Source organism: Nerophis ophidion, linkage group LG26 (genome assembly GCF_033978795.1).
Source record: "Nerophis ophidion isolate RoL-2023_Sa linkage group LG26, RoL_Noph_v1.0, whole genome shotgun sequence".
Taxonomy (NCBI): domain Eukaryota; kingdom Metazoa; phylum Chordata; class Actinopteri; order Syngnathiformes; family Syngnathidae; genus Nerophis; species Nerophis ophidion.
This window is the reverse complement of record NC_084636.1, coordinates 7478416-7490696: the sequence shown is the minus strand read 5'-3', so window position 1 is coordinate 7490696 and position 12281 is coordinate 7478416. Positions and strand designations below refer to the sequence as shown.

The 12281-nt window shown below is 39.0% G+C and overlaps 1 protein-coding gene across 3 annotated transcripts in view; it reads left to right on the top strand.

Moving 5' to 3' along the window:
• LOC133543811 (importin-13-like) overlaps nt 1–12281 on the top strand; it is a 93171-nt gene that overhangs the window by 68271 nt on the left and 12619 nt on the right. For 2 of the 3 annotated variants that reach the window (XM_061888612.1, XM_061888613.1), the window contains 4 exons: nt 4042–4108; nt 11573–11631; nt 11705–11794; nt 11908–12089. In XM_061888612.1, coding sequence (XP_061744596.1) covers nt 4042–4108; nt 11573–11631; nt 11705–11794; nt 11908–12089 — 398 coding nt within the window. Of the gene's footprint in view, nt 1–4041; nt 4109–11572; nt 11632–11704; nt 11795–11907; nt 12090–12281 lie in introns of those variants that run through there. The other variant, XR_009804527.1, reaches the window with a different exon arrangement.

Genomic DNA, 12281 nt, shown 5'->3' with positions numbered 1-12281 from the left:
GTTTTTTTGGTTTTTTTTGCATTCTAATTTGTAAAAATGGACTCGTTTTAGGTGGCTAATAGTGCACCCGTCTGCTGTCAGTCACAACCAAAAAACAATAATGGAAAAATTATCAGGAAATGAGACACAGGTGAGGGCGTACAAGTGGTGCCCGTAACGTCCATCAAAAAGTACTTCTACCAATAGATGGTCAGCTTGAGAGTTTTTTGTAAAGATAGAATAGCGCCAAGAATAGCGCTTTGTTGTTTACATATTAGAGTCCACCTTTAACCCGGAAACAGAAGTCCTGCTTAAACAACATAATACTAATAGAAAGTAAGACAAATACTGCACTGTAACATATGTAATACATCAGTAATCATAAACTTGTAAAATAGGCTTTAAAAAAAAAATCAACAATGTAGTGATGCCGGGACATTTAAAGTGTGACGACTATAATGGACACATTCCATACCACAAATGTCAAACTCTCGCAGGTCCGTTTAATAATCAACGTGCGACTGGCTTGCCTGGCGAGTTTCTACAATTAAGGGATCAGTCTGACCTCGGCACTTCTCACATGTATCTCATACATCTCATTACCATGTATTGGTTAACGTGGACCCCGACTTAAACAAGTTGAAAAACTTATTTGGGTGTTACAATTTAATGGTCAATTGTACGGAATATGTACTGTACTGTGCAATCTACTAATAAAAGTATCAATCAATCAATCTACACCATGGGTGTCAAACTCTGGCCCGCGGGCCAAATTTGGCCCACCGTGTAATTTAATTTGGCCCTTGAGGCAATATCAAATTAACACTAGAGCTGGCCCGCCGGTATTATAACACAGCATTCACCGCTAATACTCATACTTACCAACCCTCCCGATTTTCCTGGAAGACTCCCGAATTTCAGTGCCCTTGCCAAAAATCACCCGGGGCAACAATTCTCCCGAATTTCTCTCGATTTCCACCCAAACAACATCATTGGGGACATGCCTTAAAGGCACTGCATTCAAGGTCCTCTACAAACTGTCGTCCCGTCTGCTTTTTCTCCATACAAACATTGTGTCGGCCCAGTGACATACAATATGCGGACTTTACACACAAACAAAGTGAATGCAACGCATACTTGGTCAACCGCCATACAGGTCACACTGAGGGTGGCCGTATAAACAACTTTAACACTGTTACAAATATGCGCCACACTGAGAACCCACCCCAAACAAGAATGACAACCACATTTAGGGAGAACATCCACACCGTAACCCAACATAAACACAACAGAACAAATACCCAGAACCCCTTGCAGCACTAACTCTTCCGGGATGCTACAATATTTGAGAATCGATTTTGCATGTCACTATAAAGTTATACAAGCCTTGCTCGTTCAATATTCAATGCAAAACTTGTTTGGGTCCCTATGGAAAGGTTAATTTGTTCAACCTTGGCCCGCGGCTTTATTCAGTCTAAAATTTTGGCCCACGCTGTATTTGAGTTTGACACCCCTGATCTACACCTTTAGATTGCTATTGCAATGGAGGCCATGCTTGTATTAATAGGACGCATTGCACTAACTATTTTTCCTAAGGGTGCCTAATTACGTTTTATCTTTGTCTTAGCCTGGGTTTTATTGTGTATTCTCATTGTTTTAATGTGTATAATGTATATTACCTACTGTGCAATCTATGACATTCCCGAAGGGGGTCGTTTTGGGTTCTGTGTTGGGGGTTTTAGTTTTTCACACCAGTTTAAATGGCATTTGTGGCGCCTCCTATTGGCTGGGCTAAAAATAACTCGCATAAATGATGTTCTAATCTTATAAATGAGGTGTTAGTGGGCGTGAGAAAGTCTTTAAGTCAGACCTGGGCAATTATTTTGACTCGGTGGGGGGGCAAATATAGAGAAAAGAAATGTGTCTGGGGGCGGTATATCTGACTTTTGGGAACACTAATCACAATAATGTCTGATTGAATGCTATAAACGACAGACCGCCTTAAAAAACGAAATAGAATTTTAAATTTTTTTTACTGAATGAGACAACCTGAAAGTACATGAAAATAAAGAATGTGAGATTTACAATGTTAACTATGAAAGATATAACACCAAATATTGACAACATATGAACGTCACACCCCCTTTTCATCTAAATATTTTACAATCAAGCCAAATGAAACAAACACAGCAAAATATGAACGCGAAGGGGAAAAAAAAACAACCTACAATCTGATTTACCTGATATGTCACTAAGATTTAGAACTTTGTTGTAAAAATCTCCTCCCACGTCTGTCCCTGACACCCACATTTCAGGCTGACACTCTGTGGAAACGCTCCCCACCCACACTGCTCGGTGCCTCGTCTGAGCTGCTGTGACGTAGATTACCATACTAACTAATTAACTGACTATAGTAACTAGTTAGATTACTTATTAGTCGCCAACTTTTACTGTAAAATGTAAGGTGGTTTTTACATCCCATTGCTATAAATGGGAAAAACACCACCACAGTGTTTGCTTTTAATACTGGCAACAGAGCTGCTAGTTTTTTTTCATAGTGAAAATATGTTGTGCCATTTTCCATGTACAGTATAGAAATACACTGTAAAAACAACAACCATAGATTTTACTGTAAAAAAAACAGCTCAGTTGACCGAATTTTATCATAAACAAAAAAACAGTTGCAAAAAAAACAGTCATATAGGCCTTAAAAAAAACAGAAAAATGTATACATTTTCTTAGTGTACTATTTGATGGATACATTGCTCTGAAATGATAAGTCAAGCAAATATTTCAAGTATTTATTTTTATTTTATCAAAGACAATGTTTGCAAAGTATGATAATTATTATCGGCGTTCACTGGAACGGGTATGACGATCCTCTTGGTAGGGGTGTATCCCTTTATGGAGGATGCCTGTGCACGACTTTGTTTTACGTGGGGGAGACTGGTGCACAGACATTCACCACACCATCCTTGACAAAATCGGGTCAGGGTCCAGTGGCATGGAGTCCAAGGCGACTGGGGACCCTTTTCTGCTGCAGCCTTCTTTCACCATCGCAGCCGTTGTGGAAGTTCTTAAAACTACCGTCTTCCGCCTGCTCCGCCGTTGAGGTGTTCACCGTATCCCTGGCTCGGGGGCAGTCAGGTGCTAGGCCTTTGCCAAGGGCCACCTGGGGTAACAGTAGTAAAGGGGTTACCCTCCTAGTGCCCCAAGACACTTTAACGTCACGCCCAGGACAGTATGATAATATAATATTTGTTGCAATATTGGGTAATATTAAAGTTTAAAAAATATGTAATTTCAGCCAGTACATTTTTTTGTCTGTCAAAACGGAAAGAAAGAATACATTTAGTAAGAAAAAATAAGGTACTTTATTGACGCGGATTATTCCCAGCGTTTACTCACATCATTGAAAAGATGTGAGTTTGACATGAGTGTTTATTATCAGGGTGGTCGTAAGGTGACTGCAAGTCATTCCAGCCCGCAGCCAATCAGACAGATCCAGATGAATTAATATTCAACTAATATTAATCTCTTCAGACAAGTTGTCTTGTTTCTATACATTTTTTGTCTTCATTTTATGGTTTTCTATCTTGAGATAGATCTGACCGTCATTTCTCTTCCTCTCCTCTCTCTCCTTTCCTCCATCCTGACTGAGTTTATTATTATGAGATGAGTTGTGTTTCTCTTTATCTGCACATGTTGATGACCTGCACACTTCTGTTGCATATCCAGTCCAACCCACCAAAAACACAGACAAGTAGTGTTTGAAGTGGCAAAAGCCCACCATAATACCACCATTGCCTTTATTTGACTTAAGTTTCAAATGATTTCAGACTTTGATTTTGTTGCAATTTCCTTGTCTTACCCGCTGAGTTCTGCATTGAAGGATCTCTCTAATGAGTTTGGATAGTCCAGCACTGTAGCCTGGTAGGCAGGTCTGCTGCTCTCAGACCTGACTACCAGGCTAAGCGGGTGTTTTAAAAAGCAGTACTCTAAAGGAGCTGATCACGCCGATGCAGACGACACACCCATGTAACGCCTTTGTCTACCTCTTAGGCCCTCAAACGGAAGCCTGATTTGTACTTGTCTGAGAGTCTTGACGTGAAAGCGGTCTTCCACTGCGGTAAGTTTGCACCTAACGAGCCTCCTTTGCGCCAGATGGCGCTGTTCACTTCAGCTGTATTTTTGTCTCCATCTTGAGATGGCGATAACCACGTGATAAAGAAGCAACAGCGTACAATTGTGATCAAAATTATTCAACCCCCACACAATTTTGGTGTTTTAGCAAGTTGGACATTTATTCCGTATTTTGTTTATAGTCATATCAAATAAGGATGTGTTAAATAGACAAATGCAACTTGAATTACAACATTATATTTTGTAACATACCAAACAGTGTCATTTCTCTTAATATCTCATTGACAGAATTATTCAACCCCTTGAAGATCATAACTCTTAAGAACAGAATTTGAATAAGGTCTTTTCAATCAGGTGTTGAAAACACCTGTAAATGTGATTAGAACCATAACGAGCAACAATTTAACTGATTGAAAAAGACTGTGACGCTCAGCTTCTTGTAGATGGTCAATGGTGTATTTGCAACATGGTGAAGTCCAGGGAGTGGTCAAAGAAGTCAAGAGAGGAGGTAGTTTCTCTTCAATAAGAAAGGATATGGATATAAGAAAATAGCAAAGACATTACACATTCCAAGAGACACAGTTGGGAGCATAATTCGCAAGTTTAAAGCTAAAGGCACAGTGGAAACACTACCTGGGCGTGGTAGAAAGAAGATGCTGTGTCCGTACAGTGGTGAAAAACCCCCGGGTAACAGCTGAGGAACTACAACAGGACATTGCAGAGGGGGGAACGCAGGTTTCGTCCCAGACAATAAGGCGCGCACTACGAGATGAAGGCCTCCATGCCGGAACTCCCAGGCGTACCCCACTTCTGACTACCAGGCACAAGAAAAATAGACTCCAGTATGCCAAAAATCATCTGGACAAACCCCAAAGGTTTTGGGAAACTGTTCTATGGAGTGATGAGACAAAAGTGGAACTCTTAAGGCCTATGAATCAACGTTATGTTTGGAGGAGAAAAAATTAAGCTTACAAAGAGAAGAACACCTTGCCTACTGTTAAGCATGGTGGGGGGTCAATCGTGCTCTGGGGCTGTTTCTTTGCCTCAGGTACCGGGAATCTCCAGCGCGTTGAAGGCATTATGAATTCTATTTCCTAGCAGGATATATTAGCTGCAAATGTCATGAAGTCAGTGACGAAGCTGAGGCTTGGGAGACGTTGGACCTTCCAACAGGACAAGGATCCCAAGCATACCTCCAAATCAACATCAGAGTGGTTGCAGAAGTAGGGCTGGAAGACTCTGGAGTGGCCTTCACAGTCGCCAGACCTAAATCCTATAGAAAAGCTGTGGTGGGACTTGAAGAAGGCAGTTGCAGCACGCAAGCCCAAGAATATGAATGAACTGGAGGCCTTTGCCCAAGAGGAATGGGCTAAAATACCTGTAGATGGTTGCAAGAAGCTTGTGTCCGGTTATGTATCACCTTTGAAGGATGTCATTACTGCCAAAGGGTGTTCTACTAAGTACTAAAGATGCATGGAACTAGGGGGTTGAATCATTTTGTCAATGAGATATTAAGAAAAATGTCCTTTTTTGGTATTTTGTAAAATACAGTGTTACAATTGAAGTTGCATTTGTCTATTTGACACATCTTTATTTGATATGACTATAAACAAAATATGGAATAAATGTCCAACTTGCTAAAACACCAAAATTGTGTGGGGGTTGAATACTTTTGATCACAACTTTATGTCCTGCCAATGAATTGTGTGATTGCCACACTTTAAACAGAGAAGAAAAATGGAGGACGTCCAACATTTACTGCAGATGTCGAAAAATATGTTTTTTTACCACATATATAGGTGTGTATAGTGGTGTCTTGTTTGTCATTGCCTCAGTGAGTGTATGGCACACTCGCTAGCTGTATTGAAACTGCACTGATATGGAGTTGGTGTTTCATAAAGGTTATCTGCACTAAGTGTACGTCACGGTATTCCGTTTTTCGTGTGGAATAGAAAAATGATTCAACATAAAAATCAATTTTTACCTTTTTTTTAGTTTGACGACAAAAAAACGGAAAATCAACCGTTAGCCATTATCCGTTACTCAAATATATTAACGTTTGCTATTGCCCATTGAATGTTTGGACGTACGAGTGGATTGCACTTGCGCAGTCTTTTTTCAGTATCCTCGTCTGTGAGGATAAAGGGTGTTGTTAAAATAAGAGTTCCCTTCTGTTTTTTCAATGTCCAAGGACATGGAAAGTGACACATTTTAGTGTCCACCCTGAGATCGGTAGGTCGTGAGTTCAAACCCCGACCGAGTCATACCAAAGACTATAAAAAGGGGACTCATTAACTCCCTGCTTGGCACTCGGCATCAAGGGTTCTATCACCACAAATTGCTGCCCACTGCTCCCCTCACCTCCTAGGGCAGGGGTCGGGAACCTTTTTGGCTGAGAGAGCCATGAAAGGCAAATAAATTATAATGTATTTCCGTGAGAGCCGTATAATATTTTTTAACACTGAATACAACTAAATGCGTGCATTTTTAAGTATTTTAGAGTATAATAGAGTATAATAAGTCTCTTGTTCTTTTTGATAACATTGTTATTCTGAAGCTAACTGATAATACATAAAAATCTTCTTACCATGAATGGGACTTCTAGAAAACGGATGGATGGATTAAAATGCATGAGAAAGTTTTATATTTTGAACGTTATTTTTAACACTGTGAATGCAGCTGAGATAGGCTCGAGCACCCCCCGCGACCCGAACGGCACAAGTGGTAGAAAATAGATCAATTACCAGCGGAATTATTCCTTACTTGTCGTGTTAAGCACGACATCCGAGAGCCAGATGCAGTCATCATCAAAAGAGCCACTTCTGGCTCGAGAGCCATAGGTTCCCTACCCCTGTCCTACGGGGTGAAAAAGGGGATGGGTCAACTGCAGAGGTCAAATTTCGCCACACCTAGTGTGTGTGTGTGTGTCTGTGTGTGTGTGTGTGTGTGTGTGCGTGCGTGTGTGTGTGTGTGTGTGTGTGTGTGTGTGTGTGTGTGTGTGTGTGTGTGTGTGACAAGCATTTCTTCTTTAACTTAACATTTTGTTGGTTCTCTATTAAGCAGGCAAACGGGTCCGTGTACCTTCCGTCCATTCTATTTTTAATTCTTAAATGCAAATCAAAAAACAAACTTTGGGCCAGTTTTAAAATCTGCCATATATAATAAAAATCGAAAAACGGCCCTCATTTTATTTTTTGATTTGCATTTCAGAATTGGAAATAGCGTGATGGGAAGGAACACGGAACAAAGATGTTTATTCTATTTCCAATTCTGAAACGCAAATTGAAAAAAAATAAAGCCGTTTTTTGGATTTTTATTATATATGGCAGATTTTAAAACGAACAAAAAAGGTTTTATTTTCATTAAAATATTGCCATCAAATTGGATTTTGTGTTGTTTTTCTTTTATGGATTTTATTTTTTCCAGATAAACCCAACAATATAATTTATGTTCATCCAAAATTCAAAAAAGACACTTTTTTAAAACGCCAATAGGACGCCTGTTGAACAAATATGTTACTGTTATGCCAAAAACATGCTAAACGCAAAGGGAAAAGTTAAAATACTGCTTCCGGTTCAATTTGTCATCATACAGATAACCCCACATTTTTGCATTTTGGATGATACATATATCAGATGTTTGTGTTTATCTGGAAACATTTAAATCCATGAAAGAAAAATGGCACAAAATCCAAATTTATGGGAATATTTTAATTAAAATGTAACCCTTTTTTGTTTGTTTTGAAATCTGCCATGTATAATAAAAATCAAAAAACGGCCCTCATTTTATTTTTTTATTTGCATTTCAGAATTGGAAATAGCGTGAAGGGAAGGTACACGGAACAAAGATGTTTATTCTATTTCCAATTCTGAAACGCAAATTTTAGAAAAATAAAGCCGGTTTTTGGATTTTTATTATATATGGCAGATTTTAAAACGAACAAAAAAGGTTTGATTTTCATTAAAATATTGCCATCAAATTGGATTTGGTGTTGTTTTCCTTTTATGGATTTTATTTTTTCCAGATAAAACCAACAATCTAATTTATGTTCATCCAAAATTCAAAAAAGACACTTTTTTAAAACGCCAATAGGACGCCTGTTGAACAAATATGTTACTGTTATGCCAAAAACATGCTAAACGCAAAGGAAAAGTTAAAATACTGCTTCCGGTTCAATTTGTCATCACACAGATAACCCCACATTTTTGCGTTTTGGATGATACATATATTAGATGTTTGTGTTTATATGGAAAAATTAAAATCCATCAAAGAAAAATGGCACAAAATCCAATTTTATGGCAATATTTTAATTAAAATCAACCCTTTTTTGTTTGTTTTGAAATCTGCCATGTATAATAAAAATCGAAAGTCTCATTTTTATTTTTTTATTTGCATTCCAGAATTGGAAATAGAGTAAGCAGAAGGAAGGTACACGGACCAAAGAAGTTATCGTTATGCTAGAAACATGCTAAATGCAAAGGAAAAGCTAAAATGGTCCATGTACCTTCTGTGATGACAACTATTTAATGACACTTTTTTTAAAACGACAATAGGACTCCTGCTGAAAAAAAGATGTTACTGTTATGCTAAACGCAAAGGAAACGCTAAATACTGCTTCCGGTTCAATTAGTCATCACACAGATAAACATGCATTTTTGCATTTTGGATGAACATTTGTTAGATTTTTGTGTTTTGTCTGGGGAAAAAAAATCTATAAAAATCGAAAAACGGCCCTCGTTTTTTTTATTTTATTTGCGTTTCAGAATTGAAAATAGAATGAACGTAAGGAAGGTACACGAACCAAATAAGTTATCGCTATGCTAAAAACATGCTAAACGCAAAGGAAAAGCTAAAATGGTCCATGTACCCTCTGTTTATTCTATTTCCAATTTTGAAACGCAAATCAAAAAATAAAGCCGTTTTTCGATTTTTATTACATATGGCAAATTTTAAAACAAACAAAAAAGGGTTGTGTCGAAGTTGCTTCCTAGCAGTTCCACTGTAGACACGGCACAGGAGCCAAGCATGCAGTTTTAACAAAGTTTTATTGCACATAGATTGTTTGTCAAAGTCTTTCTCCAGTTTTTCACTGTTAAAGACAACAGATGATTAGATTAACACATAACACTAATCACCTGTCAGCTGTGTCTCGCCGTCAGCGCATGTCCCGCCCCCATCCGATGGTGCTCATCCTCAGCACCATAGTACGAATCGGTGACCTTTGCGCCTGCAAAATTATTCAAAATTCAAAAAAGCGTGTTTATTTTTGTGATGACAACAATTTAATAACACTTTTTTTAAAGCGACAATAGGACTCCTGCTGAACAAAGATGTTACTGTTATGCTAAAAACATGCTAAACGCAAAGGAAACGCTAAAATAATGCTTCCGGCTCGAGTTGTCATCACACAGATAATCACGCATTTTTGCATTTTGGATGAACATATATTAGATTTTTTTGTTTATCTGGAAAAATTCAAATCCATAAAAGGAAAACGGTAAAAAATCCAATTTTATGGCAATATTGTAATGGAAATCAACCCTTTTTCGTTTGTTTTAAAATCTGCTATATATAATAAAAATCGAAAAACAGCCCTCATTTTTTTTTCATTTGCGTTTCAGAATTGGAAATAGAATGAACGTAAGGAAGGTACACGAGCCAAATAAGTTATCGTTTGACTAAGAACATGCTAAACGCAAAGGAAAATCTAATATGGTCCCTTTGCCTTCTGTTGATTCTATTTCCAATTCTGAAACGCAAATCAAAAAATAAAGTTAGAGCCGTTTTTTGATTTTCATTATTTAAGGCAGATTTTAAAACGAACAAAAAAGGGTTGTGTAGAAGTTGCTTCCTAGCAGTTCCAATGTAGACACGGCACAGGAGCCAAGCATGCAGTTTTAACAAAGTTTTATTGTACATAGATTGTATATCAAAGTCTTTCTACAGTTTTTCACTGTTAAAGACAACAGATGATTAGATTAACAGGTACCACCTGTGAAATCTAATCACCTGTCAGCTGTGTCTCGCCGCCAGCGCATGTCCCGCCCCATCTGATGGTGCTCATCCTCATCACCATTGACAGAGGCGGTGACCTTTGCTCCTGCAAAATTATTCAAAATTCGAAAATGTGTGTTTATCTGTGTGATAACAACTATTTAATGACACTTTTTCACAACTCCTGCTGAACAAAGATGTTACTGTTATGCTAAAAACATGCTAAACACAAAGGGAACGCTAAATACGGCTTCCGGTTCAATTTGTCATCACACAGATAACCACACATTTTTTGGGATTTTGGCTGAACATATATTAGATTTTTGTGTTTATCTGAAAAAATTAAAATCCATAAAAGAAAAACGGCACGAAATTCAATTTTATGGCAATTTTTTTATGAAAATCAACCCTTTTTCGTTTGTTTTAAAATCTGCCATATATAATAAAAATAAAAGAACTGCCCTAATTTTTTTCTGGAAATAGAATAAACTAGAGATGTCCGGCCGATAAATGCTTTAAAATGTAATATTGGAAATTGGTTTCAAAATTATCGGTATTGGTTTTACAAAAAGTAAAATTTATGATTTTATAAAACGCCGCTGTGTACACGGACGTAGGGAGAAGCACAGAGCGCCAATAAACATTAAAGACACTGCCTTTGCGTGCCGGCCCAATCACATAATATCTATGACTTTTCACACACACAAGTGAATGCAAGGCATACTTGGTCAACAGCCATACAGGTCACACTGAGGGTGGCCGTATAAACAACTTTAACACTGTTACAAATATGCGCCACACTGTGATCCCACACCAAACGAGAATGACAAACACATTTCGGGAGAACATCTGCACCGTAAAACAACATAAACACAACATAACAAATACCCAGAACCATTTGCAGCACTAACTCTTCCGGGACGCTACAATATACATCCCCCGCTAACCCCGACCACCACCACCACCACCACCTCAAACTCTCTCAAGCTGCTATTTTGAGGCATGTTAAAACAAAATAATGCCCTTTGTGACTTAAATAATAAATATAGCAGTGCCACGTTGGCATTTTTTTTCCATAATTTGAGTAGATGTTTTTTTAAAGAAAACCTTGTCACATTGTTTAATGCATCCAGCGGGGCATCACAACAAAATTAGGCATAATAATGTGTTCATTCCACGACTGTATATATCAATATCGGTAAGTCAGAGTTGGACATTATCGGACATCTCTAGAATAAACGGAAGGTACACGGACCGTGTACGTCGTTTTTGGTCCGTGTACTTTCCGTTCATTCTTTGTCCAATTCTTAAGCGAAAATCAAAAAATGCCATTATTGACACAGAAACATCTGTACTCTTGCTGCGGTGTTTTCCAATAATCTGCCCAAATTTTGGACAACATGCTCACTGTTCAATACTGACTCCCTCTTGCTTGTCTTCCCCCCCCAACTAACAGGCGTCCTATCGCTGAAATTTCCAGAGGCTCCGACCGTCAAGTCGACGTGTCTGTTCTTTGTGAGTGCACACCTTGCGAGCGTGTGCGTGCGTAGAAATGAATGACGTTGCTGACTGCGTGTCTGTGCTGCAGACTGAGCTGCTGCCCCACTGCTCAGACGTGCCTCCGGTTGCCGGGGTGGTGCAGGAGGACGGCAAGCTGTTGCTGCAGGCCCTGCTGGAGGTGACATGGCCAAACAACACTGTCCTTTCAGCGCTCCCCACAGCATATTATTTTGCTGATATATCCTCATGTTTTTTGTTCCGTTTGTTTTTTGTTTTTTTTACCTCTCGCAGGGGATTGGGGGCGGGGCTTCTCGGTGCCTGATGGACCAGTTCGCAGAGGTGCTGTTCAGCCTGAACAAGCACTGCTTCTCACTGCTCACCATGTGGCTGAAGGTCACGCTGCAAGCGCCGGGCTTCCCCTCGTCGCGGGTCACGACGGAACAGAAGGCCAACTTCTCCCAGCACATACTCAGGTGAGCACCCGGACTGCCATGCTCCACATGCAATATACTTCATAATAATAATAATAACAATAAAGTTAATAGTCAAATAAGTTACACATACAGTGGAACCTCTGAACCTCACAAAAATATCTCTCTCGCTCTTTCTCTATCTCTCTATCTCACTCTCTCTCTCTCGCTCTCTCTTACTCTCTCACTCTCACT